The following is a 27,541-nucleotide window of genomic DNA, read 5'->3' as shown; positions in this document are numbered from 1 at the left end:
TTATGCACTACCTGTATTGATTTCAGACATTTGTCACTTCCCATAGGCCTGTGATTCATGTTATTTGACTCTACCTGAGTCCGTCTAAAGATAATCAGAATTCCCCAGCCTCATTTTCTATGGGCCTGACTTGAAAAATTATGATTGATCCCCTCATTGCTAGTCATTTTAAAACCAGACTCATTAGCTTAACTGTGTTTTATCTCCCTGAATAAATCTAAAAGAGTCATATATAATTAGTAAAAAACAAACAAAAAAACAGGCATTTTGGTCACCATGCATGTATTTGTAATGGACAAAATGTAACCCAATTTATTGTAACCAAAAGCACACCAAACAGATCCGCTTCTCACAGATTGTTGTGTTGATTCTCATATTAACATCTCCACGGCAGTCAGCTTTTTTGATTTGTGTTGACTGTATATGGAAGTGCTGTTCTGCAAATTATTCCTTTTATAACCTTTCTGTTTTTAATGTTAATTATGTCTTGGATGAGTCTTGATATGTGTGTTTTCGCATGTGTTGGTAGTACTGATAGTAGACCACAGATGGTCACAAAAGTGTGCCAAGAACCACCAAAGGGGGATGTTACATGATTTTAGCATGTACAAAGCTTACTTTGTCAACCAAATAAATAAATTGTAGTTTATTTTAAATTGTAGCTGCATGCATTGTGCTGATAAAAAGTGGTTTGTTAGTGCCAGATTAAATGACTCAATATTACCCATAGCATGAGAAATGCATATAAATATCGTAATCACATTTGAAATATGTGCCTAGACAGAGTAATCTTTCCCAGCTTTATGTGTGGCAGGAAGCTTATCTCTTAAGGAAGTTGCTTCTTCTTGTTCTAGCATGAAAATGTTTTTGACTGAAAGAGCTTCAAAGAGCCTCTTTGTTTCACAAATGTGCTTGACTCTCATTCAGGCACTGTTCCCCTGTCTCCCTCGCTCGCCAATCATGGAAATATAGAATATATGTGATGTTTTGCCGTACCATGTAGCCTGATCTGTAATAATACATATTAGGGCTAGTTTTGGTAGGAAGGCAATTATTTTAAACAGTCAAAGCTGGTCTCTCATGGGGATTACCTATGCATTTGTTTTCATTTTCCTCAGGCTTTGCTGTTGCCTAGATTTAGCTCCTTGTCGGGAGAATTTTTATTTTATTTTTTTTTATGTTCAGGTTTTTCCTTTTCTTTAATCTGTGGTGGTCTTGCAGTATGTTTAAAATGGAAGCTTATCTCTTTTACTCCTTTGCTTTGCTCACATATGTACTTGAAACTGCACAAGTTGTCTTCCATACACTAAATCAGAGTCTTGCTAGTTGGGTAAAACAATAAGTTGTGTGCAGCAAAACAGAATACACCAGAGGATTGGACTAGCACTCACTGTTTCATTATTATACTGTTATGAGATGCACTGTGGCTTTGTTACTTGTATTGGTTGGTAGAAAATGTTGTTTTTGAATGTTAATGTCAGACTGGCAAATGGTTTTATAATACAAAAAAAAACAAAAAACTAAGTGTGCTTATTAAGGAATCCGTAAAGGTCAGGGAGCAAAAAAAAAAAAAATTCATGAGGGTAAATTAAAGGCTTGCTGTAATATTTAGTACAGGAATATGTGCATCAGGTAAATATGGAATGACACAAGGTAATTTCCTGTCCAGCAAATTTTTGTTTACCACATCTTAGACCTATTTACTTTGGTGGGAGAAACAGTGTTCAGTGCATCGTTTATGGCACATATTTTAGTTTTCAGCTGCTCGATGGAACTGTTTACTGTGTGGGGATCCAGTTTTTTTTTTCTTTATAGGATAATATCCCCCGGATGGGATTTTTCAGTAAATATTTTGAAGACCTTGTGCAGTTTCTCATAGCATTAAAGAACTTTAACCCCAAGGTTTAATGCTGAAGCTGAAGCCAACATCTGTTAAAAGCCAGAATAAATGACACATTTGTATTTGTATGTTTCTTACTTGTGTCTGTAAGTTCTGACATACATTAAGAAAAACTAGTAATGTGCACAACAACAACAACAACAACAGCAATAACATATGAAGCAGACGGAAAAATGCAACATGGGATTTTTAGTTCAAACAAACATTAAGTGGAGGTGTCCTCTAACTGACACTTAACTAAACACTTTAAAAATTTACTGTTTTTGGTTAAATATACTGCAAACTCTTTACAAGACTTTTTTTTTTTACTGTATTTTCCAGAGTGTGAGCGAATTTGGCCTGGACATCATTGAGACGCCTGAAGGAGACAAATGGCCTCAACTCATAGTCCAGCAGAGTCTCGACCGGGAGACGAAGGACACCTTTGTGATGAAAATTAAAGTTGAGGATGGTGGCACACCTCCAAAGTCCAGCACAGCCATTCTTCAGGTGACTGTCTCAGATGTGAATGACAATCGGCCGTTGTTCAAGGACAGCGAGGTGGAGGTAAACGTTCCTGAGAATGCCCCAATGGGAACATCTGTCACTCACCTTCATGCCACAGATGCTGATCTGGGGTCCAATGCTCAGATTCACTTCTCCTTCAGCAACCAAATCTCCCCTGCCACCAAACGACATTTTGCTATTGACAGCACAACTGGACTGATTACCGTCAAGCAGACATTGGACAGGGAAGTCAACCCAGTGCACAAGCTTATAGTGCTGGCCAGTGACGGAAGCTCTACCCCTTCAAGGGCTACAGTGATAGTCAATGTAACAGACATTAATGACAATGTCCCCGCTATAGACACCCGTTATATAATTAATCTAGTTAATGGCACTGTGCTGTTGTCTGAAAATGCCCCCCTTAACACAAAAATAGCTCTAATTACTGTGACAGACAGAGATGCAGATCTGAATGGTAAAGTAACTTGTTACACTGATCATGATGTACCTTTCAGACTGAAGCCAGTCTTCAATGACCAGTTCTTGCTTGAAACTGCCGCACCCTTAGATTTTGAGACCACTCGCGAGTATGCGATTAGGATAGTCGCATCTGACTCTGGGAAACCTCCTTTGAACACTTCGGCAATGGTTCTGATTAAAATCAAGGATGAGAATGACAATGTCCCAGTTTTCCCTCAACCTGAAATACAGCTATCCATTCCAGAAAACAATGACCCTGGCACACAGTTGATAAAAATCAGTGCAACAGATGCAGACAGTGGTTCTAATGCCCTTATTATTTACAGTCTTGGGCCAGATGCTCCTGATGGGTTTAACATAGATCCCCGGTCTGGTATCCTTTCTGTTGTCAAAAGGTTGGATAGAGAGAAGCAGGAGAAATATTCATTTACAGTCATTGCCAGGGACAATGGTTATACTGCTCTTCAAAGCAACGTCACCATAAAGCTAATAGTCCAAGACCAAAATGATAACAGTCCAGCCTTTACCCATCCCGAGTACAACTTCTATGTGCCTGAGAACCTGCCTTTGTATGGAACAGTTGGTTTGATCACTGTCACGGATGCAGATGCAGGCGACAATGCAGTCGTCACCCTCTCGATCATAAATGGAAAGGACAATTTCATCATTGACCCAAAAACCGGGGTGATCAAACCAAACATTACCTTCGACAGGGAGCAACAAAGTTCCTACACATTTGTTGTCAAGGCTGTGGACGCAGGTCAAATGCAAACCACCTCATATGCCAAGGTCACCATAAATGTTGTTGATGTGAATGACAATCGACCGGTGTTTGTCATCCCTTCCTCAAACTACTCCTATGATCTAGTACCTTCAACCACCAGCCCTGGATCTGTGGTGACCAGAGTGTTTGCCATTGACAATGACACAGGAATGAATGCAGAGCTGCAGTATAGTATTATTGGAGGGTCGCCGAGAGGATTGTTTGCCATTGACAAAACGACAGGCAACATTACTCTGCAAGAGAAGATTATAGTGACAGACCAAGGTCTCCATAGGCTAGTGGTAAAGGTTAAGGATTTGGGACAGCCTGAGTCCTTACAAGCAATTGCCCTTGTTCATTTGTTTGTGAATGATACTGTCTCTAATGCCACATTCATCCAGGAGCAACTACGCAAGAGTTTGGAGACTCCCTTGGAGCGGAACATTGGGGACAACGATGTGACACCACAGACCAATGGCTACGTGATTGTCGTTATTGCCATAATTGCTGGGACTATGACTGTTATCTTGGTGATCTTTGTGACTGCTTTGGTACGCTGTCGACAGACACCGAGACACAAAGTTGTCCAGAAGAGTAAGCAGAGTGGTGAGTGGGTATCACCAAACCAGGAAGGTCGGCAGATTAAAAAGAAAAAGAAGAAGAAGAAGAGGTCTCCAAAAAGTTTGCTGTTGAATTTCGTAACCATCGAGGAATCCAAGTCCGATGACCCTACCCATGAGCACATCAATGGCACCTTAGACCTCCCTGTTGAACTTGAGGAGCAGACGATGGGAAAGTACAACTGGGCTACCACACCGACTACCTTCAAACCTGACAGTCCTGACTTAGCCAAGCACTACAAATCCGCTTCCCCTCAGCCAACATTCCAGATCAAACCAGAGACCCCTGTGGCTCCCAAGAAGCATCATGTCATCCAGGAACTCCCACTGGACAACACATTCGTCGTGGGCTGTGACTCACTATCCAAATGTTCCTCCAGTAGCTCCGATCCCTACAGCGTTTCAGAGTGCAGCTGTCAAGGGAGCTTCAAGGCACCTGGACAAATCCACACCAGACAGGTAATTCATAACTTCCTTTTTTCAACTACTTGCTGCTCTAGCTACCATTTGTACTGTCCTTCTGTGAGAAAGATGTGGAATGGAGGGTGGCAGCCACATGTTCTGAGCTTCAACAAGGGCTCAAAGATGCATGCATGCAAGGATATACGCAAATGAAAATTTGAAACTTAAAATTGGGAGGTTGTTGGTTTTATGGTTGTGCGCTCGTATTAACAAAAATGCCATTTCGCTTCTTCACTGAAGAATACTGTAGGAAAAATGCCACATATTCTACATATTGAGAAGACTGTTAAAGATAGTGACAAGTTGGATAGATTTGATTATGTGATATTTTTCTTTTCTTTTCCAAATTAGACATTTAATTCTAAAGAGTGATTATTAGCAAAACAACTTTTTGTGTGTACGAAAAACAAGAGTGCTAGCTTGAGATTACAGCTGTTTGTTCTTGATTGACATGCCAAAACCAAGCATGCTTGACAGAAAACCAAACAAGATAGGGTTGCGTTTCACAGGCGCAACTGAACAGATGCACACTGCTGAAACAATTGTTTCCCACAGAAATGCTTGATATTACTCATTAGAGCTAAAACTTGTAACATAGTAGGGAAAGGATGATTATTTTTTAAATAGAATTCCGAACTCAGTCCAAAGGAAACATTATAAGTTGTCTCTGAGGGAAATTGCTGGCATTAATGAGACGAAGGTTCATTTGAATACCAGTATTCTAGTCTATGTTTCCAGAGGAGATGTGCCAAATGCAAAACAGCTAATAAATAAAAGCAGGTGAGGGACATAAATGTAAATTGGGGTGGAGAGAGAGGTGGCTTCGCTGCGGCAACTGGTCTTTCTTGCAGAGTGGAAGACTGAGCTGTGCGATTGTAGGTCAGAGAGATCAAGGTGAAGACAGAGCTGTGGGACCGTGAGACTTAAATAGAAGCATATTCACTAATAGCTTGAAACACCATTCATTTTACCTATCAACTGCATGTTTTTAATGACCAGGCATTGAGTCTGCCGCATAGCCATTTTCTTGAGTAGGTTAGAAAGCACAGGACTGCGGTCAGGAATATAACTTGGCAATACTCCAGAGGCCCAGATTCAAACAAGACTGAGCATGTAAATAGTCTTAGGACACTAGATAAGACACTATCGACATGAACAGTAACTAGCTTGCCAAAATATTTATTTCTGTTTTTGTTTAGCATTAGAATTCAATCATAGTCAATCTTGTTTTTTTTCTTTTCTGTAATATCATGTCATCCACTGTGAGCTCTTGTCCTTATTGAAGAAAATCCCCCTCTGCATATTTCTTACAAATTACAGTATATCCACTCAGACACATTGTGCGCATGGTAATTTAAGGTGACACCCACACATAGCTGATGTTCCATTTTCAACATGAGGCCTTTATTTTAAAATGCAGTTAAAAGCAATGCTCTGCCATGGTGCATTATAAGCCTGCTTACATAGTGAGATCATCGAATGACACATAATTCAGGTTAGGTTTGTAATTTGCCCTGCCAAAATTTTCCTCCTGCTTCTGTACATTTTGAAATATGCAGACATATTTGTTGAAAGTTTTAAAACCTTGCATCAGATTCTTCTTGAAATGTTTATGAAAAAATTCTATTCAGATAGTGCCTTGTACTGTCAATACTATAGTTACTATAGCATATCAATATATGTATATATATATATATATATATATTAGGGGTGTCCCCGACTAAGGATTTTCATAGTCGAATCAGATTCGTCAAGTCCTGCCTATAGTCGACTAATAGTCGAATCATGTGTGTGGTGTTGGGGAGGGGGCGGGGCTTTAACATATTAAAGCCGCGATGTACAGAACATCACACAAAGATATAGAAGAAAATGTATAAAAAGATTTTGGATCAATAAAACTAAGAAATAACATAAATAACTGCAGAAAGGCCACACTGCAGATAGGATTTGCATTTCACATGCAAATTAAATCGGCTGAATTGCCTGTATGAGCATGCTCTAAGTAGGCCTACAGCGCAACATCGATGCACTGAAAAATAATCAACAATTAAGAACACAATATACATTTATAATAAATAAAAATACAAAACGAAATAAGTCAGAATCAAGCCACAATAAGCAGAACAAATGTGTGCAAAATGCCTAAAGTGCAGGGGAACAAATATTCAAAACACAAGTCACAGATAGTTAAATTAGATCACCCTGAGTGATCAATTAATAAAATAAAAATAAAGAAATTATTAAAATAACGAAAGTATGGCCAGGATTGTCAACTTTGTCTTTTTAACTGCAGAAACAACAATAAACGCTAAACTGGAGCGGCAGTCTTTTTAGCTAAACATGTTCACAGCAGGGGCGTAGAATTTAGAAATGTTAGAAGAATTTAGAAATGTTTTGAAATCACTTGTACCCATACCTGATCGAAAAAACAAAATCCAGTCTTTCACTCGGCCTGTGTCCGTTTGAGTCTTTTCAAATTGTGTGCGCGGATAAAATACATTCTAAAACGCTTAACGTGAAAAACGCTTAACGTGAAAAACGCTTAACGGCTTTGTCCTAAAACTGTTATATTAAAAGATCAAATTCTGTACACACCTTATTAATAAAGCATACTATATAGCCTACAGAAAAGCAGATGAGCCCAGAATATGAACGCAGCGCGTTTTATTACTAGGCTACGTTAAGCATTTTCCTCCCATAGAAAACTGTTAAAGAAAAAGCTTTAGGCCTACGTGATTTTCTATAGGAGAAACGCGTTGCGTTCATATTCTGGGTTCATCTGCTTATCTTCTCATAGAATGGTTTCTTAAGGTGTGTAGCCTACTGTATACATACATTAAACACGTAAAAGTGCCATTTAAGCGTTTTAAAAGCTTTTTTCACGTTAAGCATTTTAGAACGTCCCGAGGAAAACCAACCTGTTAACGTTGGCCGGCAGAAGTGCGATCATGGTTTTCCTGATGAAAATGAAAATCCAGCCTTGGAGAATATCCTTTCTGATGGTGTGCATTTAGATTTTCTTATCCCAGACATCTTTAAAGATTTAAATCCTGCCGACAAGACGTTCCTCTGTCTGTCACGGATCGAAAGTGAAACTTAAATCTGTCACGGGGTGTTTGGATTTATTCACGCTGCACGCACGTTACAAAAATATTTATTAAAAGCTTCTTTCTTTGCACATTTTTATTGACAGCATTATCATAATAGGCTGTATATTAACGTATTGACAGAAAACCAGTAGTTCTATGTGAAATCAGACATTGAGCACACTCATATAGCCAAAATGACATAATCCTCATTTAATAACACATCTGCGAAGATTCGACCGTGAGATTGGTAGTCGAATCAGGCTCCTCCTATCGAAGCATCGAATCTTCGATTATTCGGGGTCACCCCTAATATATATATATATATATATATATATATATATATATATATATATATATACACATACACACATATATATATATATATATATATATATATATATATATACACACACACATATATATATATATATATATATATATATATATATATGCTCAATTTTATTATTTTAATTATTATTATTATTATTATTATTTTATTCACAGGGATATTCTGTAGTAATATATTGCATTCTCAAAAATCCTCCCTTCTGAACAGATGTTGATCCTTTCTTTGAACAGTTCAAAACCTACCGCAGGGCAGGTTTGGACTAGATCTTTCTATGATTTCTAATATTTCTATTGGAGAATCTTAAATCTATTCAATATTTAGAGACATTGTGTTAAATAACAGTGCATGCCTTAGAGATATGTTATTCCTATACATCTTAAGGTTATCCTGTATGCTTTGACAGGTATAGATTATTGAAATAGCCCATTCAAAAAAAAGTTACACGATCCTGAATCATCTTCAATTCTGAAGTAAAGTGCTCTTTATGTACTATCTAAGCATTCCACTTTGAGCAAACCTTATTTTTGCTTTCATAAAATAGCTATTGTTTTTAATATTTCTTCTTACTTAGTCACTGTAAACAACACTTGGAAAGCAGCTGAGAGACATTATTGACAGACAGACACCAGCTATTGAAATATCTTGAATATCAGATCTTGTCCCATACCCGTTGGCCCCATATTTGGTGCATTAGCTCTGCTGTCTCATGTTAGCTATAAAGCAGTGACACAAATGTCAGCATTACTTAACTTTAGGGGCCCCATCTCGATGTCTGAGAAACATCATGTCTGAATGTGCCATGATGAATTGGAGCAAGAACATTTGTAGCGACCATTAAAGGATGCATTTCTCCCAGGAAACACTCGTTGATGAAGGTCAATGGGATGCTTAGGGGGCTGGGAATGATGTCAGCATCAAAGAAAAGCTTGTCAAAATACAACATAGTTATGGGCCATATGGCTCATAATACCATCAGAGGTCCATTCTGAATTCTGCTCAGCACCACAAACCTCTTTCCCACCCCTTTCACTCATCTCTGCCTTTCTTTTATCTTTTGCACTCCTTGTTCTCAGACAGTGATTTTAGAGGTCAGTCCCTCCAATGGTGGGGGGGCTTCTGTCTGAATACACACTTTAGTTGTGGCAGATCAAGTAAATTCCACCGTACTTGACTGATCCCTGGCAAGGCCATGAATATGCAAGAACGCTAGTCAAATCAAACGCTATAAGACCTCTGTATTCAGAAATGGGGTGTATTTGAGGTCAGTAGCTTCGCCATTCTAACCTCATGTAACTTGCAAACCCGTCTTCTTTCGGATTGGTATGAATATGCCCTCACAGGCTTAAGGGGGCTCACAGTCAAAAACATTTTCTTTGCATCAGGCTTCATGGTACATTCAGCTTTTCAAAAACATCATAAAATATGGGAGAGGATGTCCTTGAATCCACAGTTTGTGCTCTTACCCACCCTCGTTCCAATAACTTAAATTCTACTTCATTTTTGAATCTCACCGGCTATAGGGCAGATGTGCCTAGATTTCTAACAAACACATTTTTTAGAAATTCATGAAGTGATTAATCTCTCTTGAATTTCTCTCTCTCACTCTCTATTGATTACTTCCAGTTGTGTCAAACTCCAGGCAATTTCTTCAATGCTTAGCCCATCAGCAGGGCCGGCACAAGCTCAACTGCCGCTCTAGGCAAAAAAATGTCGGGCCGCCCCCACTTAGCTCTCACAATTAAACACAATCTTTGAGATGGATGTGAAAGACTAGAGATTTTGTTTATTGATTCAATTGCACTAAAATAAAAGCAAATACAAGCATGTTTTCTGAATATACTTTTTTTTTCATTATGCAATGTAAAAAAAAAATCTGCATGCAACCACTAGCTGCAAATGCTAATTCCATATTATATTAATAATAAGAATATCTCCCGGAAGATGCGGTATAATTCCAGGTGGGCCGCAGTACCACTTCGACATAAAGATAGTTTTACATGGGACGTGGAAGCACAAGTCTCTAGTTCATTTTCAATGAGAGACACACGGAAAGCAGCAAATCGGTGGTAGTTCTAGTATCTGCGAAGCGAGGGTGTGCAAGCTGTACTCATTCACCCGGAATCCTGTCACTTGCACTGCTCTTCATACCAGTTATAAATATTATAAATATTTATATATGGCATATATAAATATTACGCACACAATAAAGTGAACTACGTCACTTCTCCCCCACTTTCTCTCACAAACACATAAGGTACATAACCCTACCTTTCAGAAGTGTGTCGGGCTTCAAAATCATTAGTCATCTCCAGCAGTAAAAGTTGTCATCTTTTGTATTCATGTCCTGATAGTTTTATTCGTTTTGATGAAATTTTTGGTTGTACATCAGGGTGTTTTGCATGTAGACCGATGCCGCATGAGTGGGGTAGGGCAAGAGTGGCACTACTAGGTAGAATGATGGAAAGTATATTTAGACTTAGAATTAATGTTGTGATAACTTTTCAAATATGAGTCCAATAATGAATGTCCCAAAAATAAATGAATGCATCAAATTTTAAAATAAAACTCTTTCTTTATTACCAGCCTGACTGTGCTGCTGCCCTAGGCGGCTTCCTAGTTTGCCTATAGGCAATCAGCAATTGCCCATCCACAATTCTTGTGCATCTCGGACTTTAGTAATATATTCTACTTGCTCGTTTAATACTGTTCTCTCTTTTTCTTTCTCATTTGTTTCTGCCATAGAGAATTGTATGTGAAATTCAAGTTTGCCATTAACAGTATTGCCCTGAGGCTTTATGGATGTTTTGGCTATCGCATAAAAAAAAAAGTGTATGTGTGTGTAATGTGTGTGAGACATGACACTGAAGACTGGAGTAATGATGCTGAAAATGCAGCTTTGCCATCACAGCAATATATTACATTTTTATATTAAAATAGGATTTTATAAATTGTAACAATTTCACATCATTACTGTTTTACTGTTTTTTTAAAAACATTTTTTTTTATCAAATTTCAGCTTTTCAGTTGGGGTCACACAATAATTGAATGGGCTCACATAGAAATCTGTATTTGTGTTTCTGCATTTTTGAAGTAGGAACAGCAGTGTGCGGTAGATTTGTATTTCTCCCAAAATAACCTAAATCGATACTCGGTTACTAACGTAACCTCGGTTCTCTCTAGAGAGGGAAGGAGTATTGCGTAAGTTTAGCTTACGCTAAGGGAAAGATTCATCTTCTCGAGATACTGAAGCCAAAAAAATGATCCTTAATTTTGTATTCCTTGTCAACGCCGTGCAGCAGCTAGCAGACCTAGAGCAGGCAATCTCGCGTGCTCATTGGCTGCCCTGCGGGCAACTGCTGCAGCCTACCAGTGAGCCCGGCGTGACGTCACGCCCAATGAAGGGCGCCCGCGCCTTCATAGCGTCACAGCCCGCCAGAATGGGCGTGGCTTAGCGTATAACACTAGGGGCTGTAGGCTGACTTCCCTGGTTTTCGTCGACTGAAGCGAAGTCGCTCGTGGCGCGAGCACGGCCGGTTACGCAATACTCGTTCCCTCTCTAGAGAGAACCGAGGTTACGTTAGTAACCGAGTATCGTGCTCTTACGAGAGGTTCTCTCGTATTGCGTAAGTTTAGCTTACGCTACGGGAACACTTTGTCAACGCCATGCGCGCCAAGCATCCACATGAGACCCCGAGCTTTCAGGGGAACCCCATAAGTGGAAAAAATAAGGTGGCCAGCCACGCGGGCCATCACTTGTACATAAGCACACATAGGGAATACAGAGCAGCGCGCCGGTCTGTATAGGCACATGGCACATACCCTACTTAGTGCAGCTCAACCAGGAGAGCTGAGTCATGTGAGAGTGATCTGAGCAGGAGATCTGGGCAGAATACACCTCTCCTTCAGACTGACAACAGTTTAGCCTGCAAGGCAGGAACTTCTAGGTTATAAAACCTGACAAAGGTAGACGGGGAGCTCCAGCCCGCCGCTACACATATGTCATGGATAGAAATTCCACTGGACCATGCCCACGAAGAGGCCACGCCTCTCGTGGAATGAGCCCTGATGCCCAGAGGGCATTGCAGACCTTTTGACGCGTAAGCGGCCGCTATAGCGTCTACTATCCATCTGGACAGGCTCTGTTTCGAGGAGGCGAGACCCTTGGTGCGCCCACCAAACGAAACAAAAAGCTGTTCCGAACGCCTGAAGGAGGCGGAGCGCGTAATGTAAAACCTCAGCGCTCTGACAGGGCAGAGGAGATTCACATCACCTTCGCTGTCAGATGCTGGGAGAGCTGACAACGAAATAACTTGCGCTCTGAATGGAGTGCCCATCACTTTAGGGACATAGCCATGTCTAGGTCTGAGGATGACTTTAGAGTCATTCGGTCCGAACTCAAGACACGACGCGCTGACAGACAGCACATGCAGGTCCCCTACACGTTTTACTGACGACAGTGCAGTCAGAAAGACTGTTTTCAGTGATAGATCTTTCAACCCCACGGTGTCTAGTGGTTCAAATGGAAAAGCTTTCAGGGCCTCGAGGACCAATGAAAGATCCCACATGGGAACCGACGGGGGGCACGGCGGATTCATCCTTCTAGCTCCTCTAAGGAAGCGGATGGCCAACTCGTGTCTTCCCAATGACTGGCCGTGCGTCGATTCTGCGAACGCTGCATCGGCCGCCACGTATACATTGAGCGTGGATGGGGACCTTCCCTTATCCAACAGCTCTTTTAGGAAGATGAGCAGATGCGCCACCCCGCATGTCTGCGGGTCCAGACCTCTGTCGGTGCACCATCCAGAGAAAACCGACCATTTAGACGCGTAGAGCCTTCTCGTGGAAGGGGCTCTAGACTGCGTGATCGTGTTCATCACTCCTTCTGGCAGGGCAACGAGTACCCGTTGATCAACCATGCATGCAGAGACCAGCGCTCTGGATTGGGATGCCAGATCGTGCCGCGAGCCTGAGAGAGGAGATCTGCCCTCACCGGATTCGGCCACGGAGCTGTATGTGACAGCCCTGCTAGTTCCGGGAACCAAATCTGATTCTCCCAACGCGGGGCTATGAGGAGCACCGAGTGGCGCGTTTCCCTGATTCTCTTGATCACCTGTGGCAACAGAGAGACCGTAGGGAAAGCATATAGCGGGAGGCTGGGCCAAACCTGGGCCAGCGCGTCCTCGTCCTTCGAACAGACCGTCGGGCATTGAGCGTTGTCTTTTGACGCAAATAGGTCGACTTCCGCTCTGCCGAATAGGCGCCACAGTTTCTGGACCATTTGGGGTGCAGGGACCATTCCCCTGGGGGAACATTGTCCCTGGACAGTTTGTCTGGGCCGTCGTTCAAATGGCCAGGCACATGCGCCGCCCTCAGCGAGCGCAGGTGCATCTGAGACCAAATAAGGTGGCGTTCCGTCAGATTGCAGATATTTCTGGATCTGACACCGCCCTCACGGTTTACATAGGATACCACAGACATGTTGTCCGAGCGGACAAGAACATGCTGGTCCTGTATGAACGGGAGGAACCCTTCTCCTGGTCTGACCACTGGCCAAAGGCGGTCTGCCCTCGAACAGTGCGCTCCAACCCGAGTTGGACGCGTCTGTCGAGATGACTTTACGATAAGAGATGGTTCCCATCATTACTCCCTGCTGGTACCAGTCGGCCACTAACCAGGGCTGCAGAGCTGCTATGCAGGCCTGAGTCACTCTGATTTTCTGGCCGCCAGACACCCGGCGGGACACGCGAGCATTCAAGCAGCGTTGGAGCGGGCGCATGCGCAGTAGGCCCAGCTGGAGCACCGCTGCAGCCAATGCCATACAGCCCAACATCCTTTGAAATGTTTTCAAAGGGAGAAAGCTGCCCTTCTGGAAAGATGCGGCTAGGTGTCGAACACGGCGCGCGCTGTGTCGATAAACGAGCCGTCATGGTCACCGAGTCCAGTGCTATTCCTAAAAAGGAAATTGACTGGCTGGGCAGTAATGAGCTCTTGGTCCAGTTGACCGTGAGACCCAAGCTTTCCAGATGACTGAGAAGCACTGTTCTGTGAGATAGCAGTTCTGTCTCTGACTGTGCCAATATCAGCCAATCGTCCAGATAGTTCATTATTCGCAGCCCCTGACTTCTCAGGGGGGCGAGCGCCGCGTCCATGCACTTTGTAAATGTACAGGGTGCCAGGGACAGGCCGAACGGCAGGACGGTGTAATGATATACCTGACCGTCGAAGGCGAATCTCAAAAATTGCCTGTGGCGGGGTACTATCTGAATCTGAAAATAGGCATACTTCAGATCTAGAGAAATAAACCAGTCCCTCGGGCGAACGTGCGCGAGGATTTTCCTGGTCGTAAGCATTTTGAACGGTCTTTTCGCAAGCACTTAGTTCAAATGTCTCAGATCTAGGATAGGTCTGAAGGCTCCGTCCTTCTTGGGTACGAGAAAATATCGGCTGTAAAAGCCTGACTCGCTCAGAGAAGGCGGTACCTTTTCTATAGCCCCTTTGCACAGCAGCTTTGCTATTTCTGCGTGAAGTAGGTGTGCTACTTCCGCATTCACTATCGTCGCGGTCCGGGCTTGAAAGCGCGGGGGACGGCGAATGAATTGAAGTGTATAGCCCTGCTTTATTGTGCTCAACACCCATTCTGAAATCCCTGGGATAGTTTCCCACGCAGCTATGTGAGCCGCTAGGGGGTGAATGGCCTCCGGGTTCAGACCGCCGCCATTTGCGGGCTTGTGAAACTGAACCGGAGCCGAAAGCGCGGTGCGCGCGCTCTCGGTTCTGGGCAATGGCTGCTCGCTGAAAAGCCGAAACCGGCTGATTTATGTGAGATGTCCCAATCATAAGGGATGGGGAACAGTCTTTTGTCATTTTTTGACGCGCGAGCAGCGCTCCGGGCGGGAAAACTTTCTGTAAGCTTGAGCGCGTGTGCGCGGGCACGAGACTTACAAGTGTATTTGATGCCCCGATCATAATGGATGGGGAGCGTTTTATTAATGCCCTGCGTTTTGTGATAACACTTAAACGCGCGGGCGGAGCCCGGGGGGAGGTTAGTGGTAGCAAGCGTGAACGCACTCAGGCAGGCACGAGACTTACATTCATAACCTGCTTCCTTTTGTGAAACTGACCCGGAGTCGAAAGCGCGGCGCGCGCGCTCTCGGTTCTGGGCAATGGCTGCTCGCTGAAAGCCGAGACCGGCTGATTTATGTGAGATGTCCCAATCATAAGGGATGGGGAACCTTCTTTTTTTACACTCTTTGACGCGCGAGCAGCGCTCCGGGCGGAAAAGCTTCCTGTAAGCGTGATCGCGGGCACTAGACTTACAAGTGTATTTGACGCCCCGATCATAATGGATGGGGAGCGTTTTATTAATGCCTTGCGTTTTGTGATAACACTTAAACGCGCGGGCAGAGCCCGGGGGGAGGTTTGTGTTAGCAAGCGTCAACGCACTCTGGCGGGCACGAGACTTACATTCATAACCTGCTTTCTTGATCGTGTAACAGAGCGGGCTGATAGTGGGCACAGACTTGTGGACACATTTCTTACATTCAACACTCGAGCGGCTTTTCTGCGCTTCATGAGAGTGTGCTCTGCGAGGTTCGGAGTGCTTATGTGTAGTGGTGAACACTGGGGCGTGGGCACTTTCATTACACTTACAACACCGACGGCATGAGCCGGACCAGACATTAAATACTCTTTTTGAGATTTTTCTGGGTCGCCGTGAAAACGGCGTTTGTGTGCAGGCGAGAGGGTCAACAAACCGGCTCGTTGGCTGCTAATTGAACCACTGCAGTAGCCTGTTTGAAGGGGACTGACAGGGAATAAACTTAAACACGCACGTCTTTTCGGAGGCGATGTGTCTGTTAGTAAGCGTGAGCGCTCGTGAGCGGGCACGTAACTTACATTCTTAATCTGACATAATACTCACTTGAGATTTCTCTGGGTCGCCGCGAGAACGGCGGATGTGTGCAGGTGAGCGGGTTGCATTACCGGCTCGTTGGCTGCCAGATACACCACTGCAGTAGCCTTATCTAAGGGGACTGACATGGCGAGTCATTCTCAGATGCGACGGCAGTGAGGCTCGTGAGCGGCAGCTGCGCGTCGGTGAGGAGAGGCGGGGGGCGTTGAAGGCTGCGAGTCGAGCCCGCAGGGTCGACAGCGGAAGCGCTTCACAGCCGGAAGTGCGAGGCGTCTTAAAAAAGACACTCGCTGCTCTTTTAGAATAGGTTTTAGAATAGGTATTAGCAAGGTAAAGGATACGCGCCGGATAGCGTAGCTCGCACGGATGGCTGAAGGTGGCAAAGACGGCCGGCTTCCTCAGCGCTCTCCTAAGCTGGCTGTCTGCTGTTCGACGGCGGCGGTGGCTTCTCTCAGATCCAGCGATGCGAAGAGCTCGCTGAAGAGACGAAATCAGGGAAGTCAGCCTACAGCCCCTAGTGTTATACGCTAAGCCACGCCCATTCTGGCGGGCTGTGACGCTATGAAGGCGCGGGCGCCCTTCATTGGGCGTGACGTCACGCCGGGCTCACTGGTAGGCTGCAGCAGTTACCCGCAGGGCAGCCAATGAGCATGCGAGATGGCCAGCTCTAGGTCTGCTAGCTGCTGCACTGCGTTGACAAGGAATACAAAATTAAGGATAATTTTTTGGCTTCAGTATCTTGAGAAGATGAATCTTTCCCGTAGCGTAAGCTAAACTTACGCAATACGAGAGAACCTCTCGTAAGAGAACCATTATATATATTTTATCAGCACGTGTTTCCTGGGAAATTAACAATGAGCTTGACATTGTGTTCTACCAGTTAAGCTGCACTTTAATGTCAATGCTGTCAGCTTGAAATAGTATCTTAAGTCGCGTATCTTTTATTTTAATTTTTTGGCATTGTTGAAGAGTAACTATAGAGAGCTTTGAAATGGTACTTTTCTCTTGCACATGCTCATTAGATTCATCCACTGTCGCTTGCAGATATATATTTCAGTGATGAATTTAAGAGGTCGACTCAGAACAAATTAATATAAAAAAACACATTTTTTTAAGTGTTACACCAAACCACTATCCAACTATCTCAAAAAGAAATGTTCAGTCACATGAGCTTCCTGTTGTCATCAATGAATGAGTGTTGCTTTAGTGTGGTGGATGTAACGGCAATTTGGAGCAAAAAGCAATTTGGTTTACCTGCATGCACTGACTAGTTACTTTTACCCGTTGATAACACCGAGCATTCTTCAAGGTAAATCCGACAAGATAAAATTAGCACAAAACTCTTTTAGTCTGTTCCTTGAAGAATGCTTTCTCTTTCTCTCTCTCTCTTTATGTATGCATGTGAATGTATATGTCCAGAGAGAGAGAGGACTTCATTATCATCTTACACAGTACATACTGCAGCTTAGCAAGCCAGATGATTTTTTTAACTACAATCTCCCTATATCTGTCTGTCTCTCTATATTACAGGAGACGGCACTGAAACCACCACTCTATGGCACACTCTGTGGCACAGGTACAGCTCGCTCCCACAGGATAAAAATCAATCTCTAGCTGCCATTTCCTAAAGAGAGGGAGGGAGGGAGAGGAAGGCAATCACTGAAGAGGTGAAAACATGAACTGTACAGAATCTCCAGCCTCAAACGAGTCCTAGAGAGCTACATCAGACTAATTTAACCGTCCGAAACTCTGCTTGTGACTGGTTTGAAATGCTTTGTTTAAACCCTTTTGTCCTCATTCACCGGTTGCACCGAATAGGGCACGAAAGACATCTCCACTCTGCTTATCCAAATGGAATATGACTATGGCAAAGACCTCTGTATAGGATGTTTATATAGATATGTATGTATGTATAGAAGCATCACAGTCCTTGTAGTCTGTGTGTTTATTTATTGATTTTGTTCACTGATTTTCTTGATTGACACATTAGACAAAGTTCGATGAAACTTTGACGTGCCTGCTGGTTGTTTCCTTTTTCATTCTATATATCCTTTGCTCACCTGCTATTACTGTTTCATTTGTTCATTCTGAGCTCGCACAGGCGCCGTATCCGATAGATTGTTATCACGGCCTTGATACTGCAAACACCTCGTCACTGATTGCCAAGGCCTGTTAACGTGTGGCTAACATTGAAATGCATGGCCCTCTATAGGAGGTACCAACACACTTTAGCTGTGACACTGATTGCCTCCGAATTTGGGACGTGAAAGAGTCTAATATAGCCCAAATGCTGTACTAAGCTGCAATCATTTGGGACAGTGTTCCTGCTTCCTAATCAAAGAATCCTCTTGTACTCAGTAGAAAGGGACACCGGGTCTGACCTTTATATGTTGTCTGTGTAGTTCGCTTTTACCAGAGCCAATATAACCTGTAAGATGTATTTAACTGATTTTGAATAGAAAGCCTCCGGCAATCTGACATACGAGATGGTAGGTTTTAGTTACATCACCTGGGTGTTTGTATATTCTGAAACTGACATGCTATATATTCATTCAACCGAGATGAAAAAAAAAACTATATTAAAAGTAGAAAATACAATTAAGAGCACGAAAATACAACGTGAACTATTCTGATTTTATGTCAACAGCAATAAATTTACAATCAAATGAGAACTCACACTACATGAGCACTTTAAAGTCGTTATAACTAGCATCCTACAGCTCTTTTGTGAAACTTTGTAGTCGGGTATTTCCGTCTTGAATGACTATTACATCACTAATAAATTGCTTTGATGGATAGCACTTTTGTTCAAGCAGTAATTTACTCCTTTTTAGCAAATGGGCTGATTTGTAGAAGTGTCTTTGGGCCCAAATGTTTGACCTCTTATTCCTGCGGAGGTATCAGATGTCTTAATGGTGTCAAGTGTAACGCTCTGGAGTAGGAAACACAGAATGACTCACACATAAAACTGTAGCACTGTGCAAGAAACAAGTAGACATGCCTGGACATTTGCGATAGACAAAGAAAAGGTTGGGAGGGAAAAAAAGAAATGGACTTTTTTTAATGTAAGGTTCTAATCACTTTCATTATATATGAAGCACCTCACATTATCTTTGTATTATTCTTTGATTTGCCGACATGTGAAGTCAACTGTATATAACTGTTTTATGTATGTTTGAGCTTTGGAAGTTTATTAAAGTCTTTTGCATTGTACTGCACATTTCCATGCGTCATTTATTAACTAAACAATATTACATTTATATGCAATGGGGTCCAAAATTCTGAGACCACTATTATGATAATGTTTCTGTATTGTAGTTTTTTAATGTAATGCTCATTTTATTATAAACAATAAAATCAGAGGAACATGCCACAAAATCATTTGATATTAGTATATACTTATTCATTTGATGATTTAAAAAAAGGATTTTTAATCTGGTCTCCGATTTTTGGACCCCACTGTATATATTCCCATTTAATATATTATTTAATTTCCTTTTAAATTTTTTTTTGTTTGATTTACTATAAAGCATAAAGTAAGAATTATGTGGTGCATTAATTAAAGCCTATATAAAGCATAACGCTGAGCCACATTGGCTCTTTAAACTCACAAGTACTCCTTAGTCTGTGGAAGTACAAAAATAACGCAACCACATTTATTTTGCTCAATTATGCAACTGCACTGGAACTTATGCATCTATTGAAATATATCTTTTTATGAGACTGAACAATTACAATTTTTAAGGCTCACTGATCACATATTTCCTCAACATCCGTTTGTGAGCAGGACCAAGAGCCAGCCATTGTTCCCATGTATGTGGTTTCAAAGCATCTGTTCCAGAAGTTCACATGAAAGAGGGGAGAAATGAGAGGCGCAATGGAAAACAATTTAATTGCTTATCAAAGTTACTTTAAATTGCAAGACTGGAGAGCTACCCATTTCCCTTAAGGGAAATATGTCCTTGGTGATTAGAGAAAATGGTGCACATGCACTACGTTGAGCTTGTCTCCTTTTTTCTGAGGTAGTGTGCAAATGTCAGCCTGCTATTAATATCACAATGTAAACTCTCAATGTGCTAAACTATGTGTACTCTCTATGTTTGCATGCACATAAGAACTGATTGAGAAGACCATCATCAAAGCACATTTGCTATTTCGTGAAACACTTTTGCTCACTCAAGCTTGCATTTGTTTCATATATATATCAACCTTTTACGGTTCTGTGTCAAACATGTAAGAGATAATGTACAATCAGCAGGCTGCTGCTTCTTCAACACAGCCTCCACCAAATAAATAAAGGAATGTACATGAAATAGTGATTTGAATTGATATGATTTTATCCTTCTGTAGCTCAAACTGTAGTGCATGGCATTCCTAAAAATGCCAAGGTCATGGGTTCAAATCCCTGGGAATGCCTGAATTGTTTGAATATAAAGCTTGAGTGCAGTGTAAGTTACTTTGGATAAAAGCATCTGCCAAATGCATAAATGTAAAGATCATTTCATCAGTTGTTCGAGAAGAAAGAGACCACAGAATGATACAAAAGACTAGCACAGTCATGTAGGAAATCAGTTGCTTTTTACAACGGTCAATTATCTACTGTCAAGTGGTCATTATACAAATCTGAACGCAGAATGCCGCAATCGACCAATCAAAATTGAGTATTCCAGAGAGTCTTAATGTCTTTGGATTTAAAGAATGGGCAAAAATCTTCCAACAGATTGGTCTCCATCTGCTGGCAAATTATATCTCTTAAAGATATATAATTTAGCCATTGTTATTCTTCAAATTGACTGTGACAGCTGAGGAGAGTTTTGTGTGTTGGCTCTGCTTGATTTGTGGAGTTGAGCTTAAATGTATTATTTGTTTGACAGCGTTTAGAGGAAGAAGAATTCTCATTGAATCAAATAGAAATGCTAGCTGCTGCATGCCATGGATTATGTGGCTCCATGTGTTGTGCACAAAGCTAACGTACCTGCATGTTTGCTCATAATCTAATAAAGCAACTGTCAATAAGGAGACTGATTAACTGTGAAGTTTCAGCCTTAATAATGGAAATGCCTCAGGGATTGAGTACATTAGCCTAAAACATCCTTGAACAGGTTAAAGGTACTGAACAGTTCACACAAAAATGAAAGTCATTTACACACAAAGTAGACATTATTCTTACAAATTAATCATTTTATTCAGCGAGGAAGCATTCAATTGATCAAATGTAGTAGAGACATTTATATTACATTAGATTAGTTTTTCATATGAATGCTGTTCTTTTGAACGTTCTATTCTTCAAAGAATTCTGAAAAAAAAAAATATATATATAAATCACAGTTTCCGCAAACATTATTAAGAAGCATAAGAAATGTCTCTTGAGCAGAAAAGCAGCATTTTATAATGATTTCTGAAAGATTAAAGAACGGAGTCCAGCTTTGCATCACAGAAATAATATTAAAATATTACAAATAGGAAACAGTTATTTTAAATGGTAATACTTTTTCAGAATATTGCTGGTTTTAAGGCATTTTGTTATTTTTTTGATAAAAATTTAACCCATGTGATTTTTTTCTTTTTTGTCAGTTGAAGGTAGTGGGCTGTTGTTTTGGACCCCATTGACTTTCATTATATGAACCAAAACAGTTCTTCAAAATATCTTATTTAGTGTTCTGCAGAAGAAAAAGTCATGCAGATTTCGAACGGCACGAGGGTGAGTAAATGATGACACAGTTTAAATTTTAGGGTGAACTTTTGTTTAATGTTACCTTTGAATGCAGTCGACTTTTACATCTGACTTTGCACAATGTTACAAATCCTCAGAAACACATAGCTTTATTTTCTCTTTTCCTTTCCTGCGTGTGTTGGTGGGAAAGAATAAATGCATAAATTAATTCTAAAAATAAATGTAATTTTGATTAATTTAAAGAAACGTAATGATTCTAAACAAGTCGAGCTGCCACAGCACAATGAGAGTGAAACCACTGAGGAATTGCATTACTTGACTCTGAATGCCTAAAGTACCTCTCCAGCAGGTGCTGACTATGAGAGTACTGCACCATAGAAGAGCTCATGAATTAATAAATCGGCTGGACTTTAGAATGACAAAAAGTATCTTGAGGAGGACAGACTAGGATCAGATTGCTGAGAAAGTGCAACAAAACATATGTCTTGAGATCGTATTTATAATTCATATCGATCATATCCTGTGTCCTCAGTATTACATCACACACAGAGGGGCAGAATGGGGCCGGGATTTGAGGGTACCGGAGAGTCGTCCGTCGTTATAAATGATCAGGTACACGAGGGAATTACTGCAGACTGAGAATATTGTGTCCAAGCCCCAGAGGGTTTGCTGATTATCTCTATGTAGTGCTATTTATGCATTTTCTGTGCAGCGGTGTAGGAAACAGGAAGATGGTCTCTGTTATTTGCACTCAAGGCAGTGCAGCGCACTCCTGCTGCCAAATCTCTGCCAAACTGAATAATTCAATAATTTTTTGCAGTTCTTCATTTGTATGTTCAAAAATCGAAGCAGTTCTTAAAAGACACCGGTTGGCGCTTGTTAAAATGTGCCCATTGGTTAAAAGTACAATGCTATAAATATTCACAAGCCACACAGGGATAACTATTTTTAGGCTGCACAGATTTACATACAATTGCTCTGAGATAGCTGATATTAATGTTATTGATGAAGGAAATAAATTAGAGTCTGTACTGTATATATGCAGACATTTCTTTCAGTACAGAATTGGGCAATGTGTTTTGTCAATTAGAGAGTCTGTTTCTCACATTCAAAAGCATCCTAATGCAGAAGAGATTGTCCCAAATGGAGCACGTCTGACGTTAAAGCAGCTCTACGGCCATATAGCTTTTTGTTGGTTTTCGGGGAAGATTAAGAATTGCTTTTAAACTTGATTGTCATGCTTGTTTGTCTAAGATTGCCAGGTTGTATAGGCTTATTATTCCAAAGGGAAAATGTAAAAAAGCTTCAAAATAAATACACTGCTGTCTGATTAAATGCTCTCGAAATTCAATTGAAGAATGTTGTTATACACTAATCTTCAGAAGGACACTGTCTAAGAAATACACTCTTCTAAAACAAGGGATCAGAATTCAATTTCCAGAGCTTGTTTTTCATTTTGTCTGCATATATCCTAGCAAGGTATATTTTGTATGCCACATCTTTGCACTGCTCTGCAACATGGCGGTTTTAATGATTTTAATGTATGGTAAAGGGGAATAGTGATTTTAATATATGGTAAAGGGGTGTATAGTTCACCCAAAAATCAATATTGTCATAATATACAATGTTGTTCCAAACCCGTGTATTTTTTTTTGTTTTTGTTTTTTTGTTTTTGTTAGGGTTATCTTATATAAAACAAGTGAGTGCACTTTCAGTGTAAGGCAAATGATAAAAGTTCTATTAGTGCTGCTGTGAAATATATTTGTATATAGATTAAACAGCTCTGTTGTTTTCTTTGCATTATTCGAGGTCTGAAAACACCAAATGTGGATTTTCTGCAAATAAATTATCTAAATGACAATATTTTTATGTGGAATTTGGAAGAAATTTTGTCAGTAGTTTTTAGAATAAATCAATTTTTATGTTTTATTTTACTGAAACATACACATATAAATAATAAATCCACAGAAACTGCTAATTTTGCAATCTTAATCTCAAACTAATCTTCTTTTTTTTAAGATATTTATATTTAACATACAAGTCTTGGTTCATTTGACATATTTAAGTAAAATCAAGAAATAATTCACCCAATTCTAATAAAAATGCTGCCTGCCATTATTTACTAAATATCATGTCTCTCAAAATCCTTATGACTTTCTTTCAAGAAATCTTTTTTAATACATTTTTACTTTGATTGAATGGAAAAGAGCAGCGTGGACATTTTCTCAAATTGCCTTGTTTTGTGTTTTACTGTGAGAAGAAAGTCAAACAGGCTTGGAACGTCTTGAGGGTGAGTAAATGATGAGATAAGTTTCATTTATGGGTGAACTGTTCCCTCTAAGAAATATACACAATTGTGACTAACACAAAACGTATGTTCATTTTCCAAAGAAAGCAGTTCCTCCATCTTCAGGGCTTATTTCTAGGAAACAGTGCCGTGTGGAACGGACATTGGCATGAGATCTTTTCTAAGTGGGTAAGCAGAAGATCGGCTAGTCAGGTTGGGAAGCGTTGACTTAAAGACACTGTTCAAAGCCACTGTAATCCAGGTAATCCAGCACAGATTTCTTGATTTACGCTCGCAAAAGAGATTGGAAGACGGTAAGAGCCCAGCCCCATCTTAGAATAGCTGATAATCTGGTTTGGACAGAGGACTGAGGGGTATTTACCCAGCCTTAACATTTGCTGAAGCAGATGGTAAGAAGGGGGGTTGGAGCCACCAAAGTTCCTCATCTATCTACAGGACAAAAATAAGAGAGAAAAAAGAACAGTGGATGATAATCAATGTTGTTTATTTGCTGCTTGACTCCTTAAGTACTGTCAGCCAGATTATAGGCTTTCCTGGGGATAATCGGAGACAGCAGACAATTGCCTTTTTTCCATCCTGAAAGTGTGATGGCGTAAAGAAGGCGGTTTAGGGTGGATGCCGACTCTTAATTCCTGATTAGTCCTGTTCCAAACCTTGCTAAAATTAACTGGGCAGGGTGCTAATCACTGAGCCACAGACACACTCTGCTCCGCTCTGCCGGCGAGTTTATGCTACATAGCTGACATGGAGTAGACGTCTCTAGAGTGAGACCCAATTAGGGCAGGGTTTTGAACCCTGCTCCGAACAATGTTTGACCACACAATAGACAAGCAATTTGCTCCAAATCGTTGTTACTTTGTTGACTATATAATAGCCCCTCAACAGAGCTGTCTCTCAACGAGGCATGCGTTTGTCACGCTGAACATACAACTGTCGCTCCTAAGTCTGGTATGAATAGATTCTTATGAATGGCATTTCTGATATTTGAAAAGAAATAAAATGAAAACTGAAATACACTACAATTCAAATGTTTGGGCCCGTAATATTTTCTATGGTTTTGAAATAAGTATTTTATGCTCACAAAGGCTGCATTTATTTAATAAGAAAACAAAAAAACATATAAAATAATTTCTTTCAATTTTAATATGTTTTAAAATGTAATTATAACAGAGGCCAGCTAGTAAGAGCTGTGTGAGAAAACATTTCTCCCCTGGCCTCAAGAGGCGCACTAGCGATAGATGATAGAGGCTGCGGTCTTTAGCGCCTCCCATGTCGAAGACGCCGGTTTGAGTCCTGTCGGAGCGGAGCGAGTAGGACCGGAGGGGTTACAATAGTGCCGTGACCCTGATGGGAGTGAAGTTTAGGGGGGTCAGTCTAACGGAGGCCAGCTAGTGAGAACTGTGCAGGTAAACCTCAAAACCTCACTCTCCTGGCTTCAAGAGACGCACTAGCGATAGATGCTAGAGGCTGCAGCCTTTAGCGTCCTTGTTTGCGCGCCTGCCTCTCATGACAGAAACGTCTGTTCGAATCCCGCTCGGAGCTTACACTGTAAAAAATGATATAATCAATAAGTTATGACAACGTATGTTTTTACATTGCTTTAACTCATCAAAATCGTCAAAAATCATCAAAAAATCATAAATCTTTTTTATGTTAAACAAGATTAAATTCATTTTCAAGCCAATTTAATGTAATTTAAGTTGAAATGATTTAAACATCCAAGTTGACTGTACTTAAATTTAAGGCAGCAACTGGTGCAAAGCTGTATTTTCAGCATCCTTACTCCAGTCTTAAGTGTCACATGATCCTTCAGAAATGCTGATTTTCTGCTCAAGAAACATTTTGTAATATTATCAACGCTTCAAATATCTGCACATAGAAGTATAGGCTATAGGAAGTTCAATATAACTGCATTCATTTGAAATATAATATTATAAATTTCTTCAATGTCACAGTTTGAACAGTTTAATAAATAAAATGAAAAAGTTATTTATTTTTTTAAAGTACCGCCCCCAAACTTTTGAATGGTAGTGTATAACCTTTATTTTTTGTATCCCTACTTTTTAACAACCTCATCATCAGGGATGGACAACAAGCGCAACCGAGACATATTTCTCTAATTAGTCGCAGCAGACTCATTAGAGCTCAGAACGACAAGAATTGGATGGCGTATGCACGTCACGTAGCCAGGATACCATATAATGCACTTTTAAAGGTGAACCGGTGCTAGACCGGAGGGGGGAAACGTGTTAACAGAATAGATCACCATTGTATAACGTGGTCAAAAAATGCAAAATGGAATTTAATTCAATTAGCTTTCAGTTTTAATTGGAAAAAAAAAATTTGTGATCAGAGGCCAAATTGAATGGTCAGTGCTCTCGATTTAATATGCATCCCCTCCACGATCTGTGCAGCAGGCGGCCAGGCGCATTCAGAGGACGGTAAACGAGAGCAGACAGACTGTTAGGTTTCCAGGAGACAAAGAAATTAGAATTATGCAAGCTTGAATTGACATTCGTCCAAACTTAACTTGCTGGCAGAGGTTATTAGCAAATATCAATATCAGGGCAGAAAGCTTGCTATTTTTAAGATCTCTATTCATAGTATGGATCATTATATATTTATGACATCCAAACTTTGTCTTGCTTTGGACTTAAGTACAAAATCCTGATCTGGAATGTCAACAAAATGTCAGCTCGGTATTACATTGCAAAACAGACCCGAGAAGATTTTATTATAGGATAGTGTGTGTGTGCCATTATGCGTTCATTAGATTAAATCTGGCTGCAGGCAGTCAAATGTAAGAGAAGCAGACCTGCTGTTGAGGGGAATGTGAGCAGGAGCTGGAAGCATATACTGTTCGTACAGATTGTCGGCCCCAGAGAGCTGCCCTGTAGACCCCGCATGCCTTCGGATGCCTGCCGCTTGCCTAGTAAGCACTTTGAAAGCTACTGTATTGTTTAATACCTTGCCATACTCTTTGCTTCCCTCCATCTAACAGTAGTGGCTTTTGTCACACATGATGGGTGCTTGAAAAATTGTGTATATTTTCTAAATAAATAGGACAAAGAGGCACTGAAAGATAAATTACTTTCCTTGGGTGCAGTCTTATGCTCCTTTATGGAACACATTTTTTAAAGCACCTTTTCAATACTAAAATGAAACGAATGCCTTTTCAAACCAAGCACTTCTCTTTTGCGCTGTAAATCCTAAAGCGCACCTTTCAAAGTGTTTGAGATTTTAATATTTGAACAGAATGGCTTGGATCCTATTTCGAAACTTTAACAAAAAAAAAAAAAAAAAAAAAATTAAATCATAAGACCAGACCAAAGCGTCTGTTTTTTTTCAAAGCTCACTGATGTTTTGACAACACATACATGCATAAACACCTCATATGGTCATTGCTGTTTCAAATGTCGTTTTTTTTTTTTTTAAGTTGTTTTATAGGCAGATGAAAGACAGTAACATTCTCTTTTGTGAGCTATGTACTTGCATATT

General features: G+C 40.8%; 1 protein-coding gene across 3 annotated transcripts in view; it reads left to right on the top strand.

The window, feature by feature from the left end:
- The window catches only part of pcdh11 (protocadherin 11), a 205,278-nt gene that overhangs the window by 13,487 nt on the left and 164,250 nt on the right, over positions 1-27,541 (top strand). For 2 of the 3 annotated variants that reach the window (XM_077236016.1, XM_077236017.1), the window contains exon 3: positions 2,222-4,708. In XM_077236016.1, the coding sequence (XP_077092131.1) occupies positions 2,222-4,708 (2,487 nt within the window). Of the gene's footprint in view, positions 1-2,221; positions 4,709-17,591; positions 19,275-27,541 lie in introns of those variants that run through there. The other variant, XM_077236018.1, reaches the window with a different exon arrangement.

Source organism: Siphateles boraxobius, unplaced genomic scaffold, assembly GCF_051911475.1.
Source record: "Siphateles boraxobius isolate OS27281-9 unplaced genomic scaffold, OSU_SipBor_1 2, whole genome shotgun sequence".
Classification (NCBI taxonomy): Eukaryota; Metazoa; Chordata; class Actinopteri; order Cypriniformes; family Leuciscidae; genus Siphateles; species Siphateles boraxobius.
The sequence above is the reverse complement of the archived record's forward strand: the minus strand, read 5'-3'. Positions and strand labels throughout refer to the sequence as shown.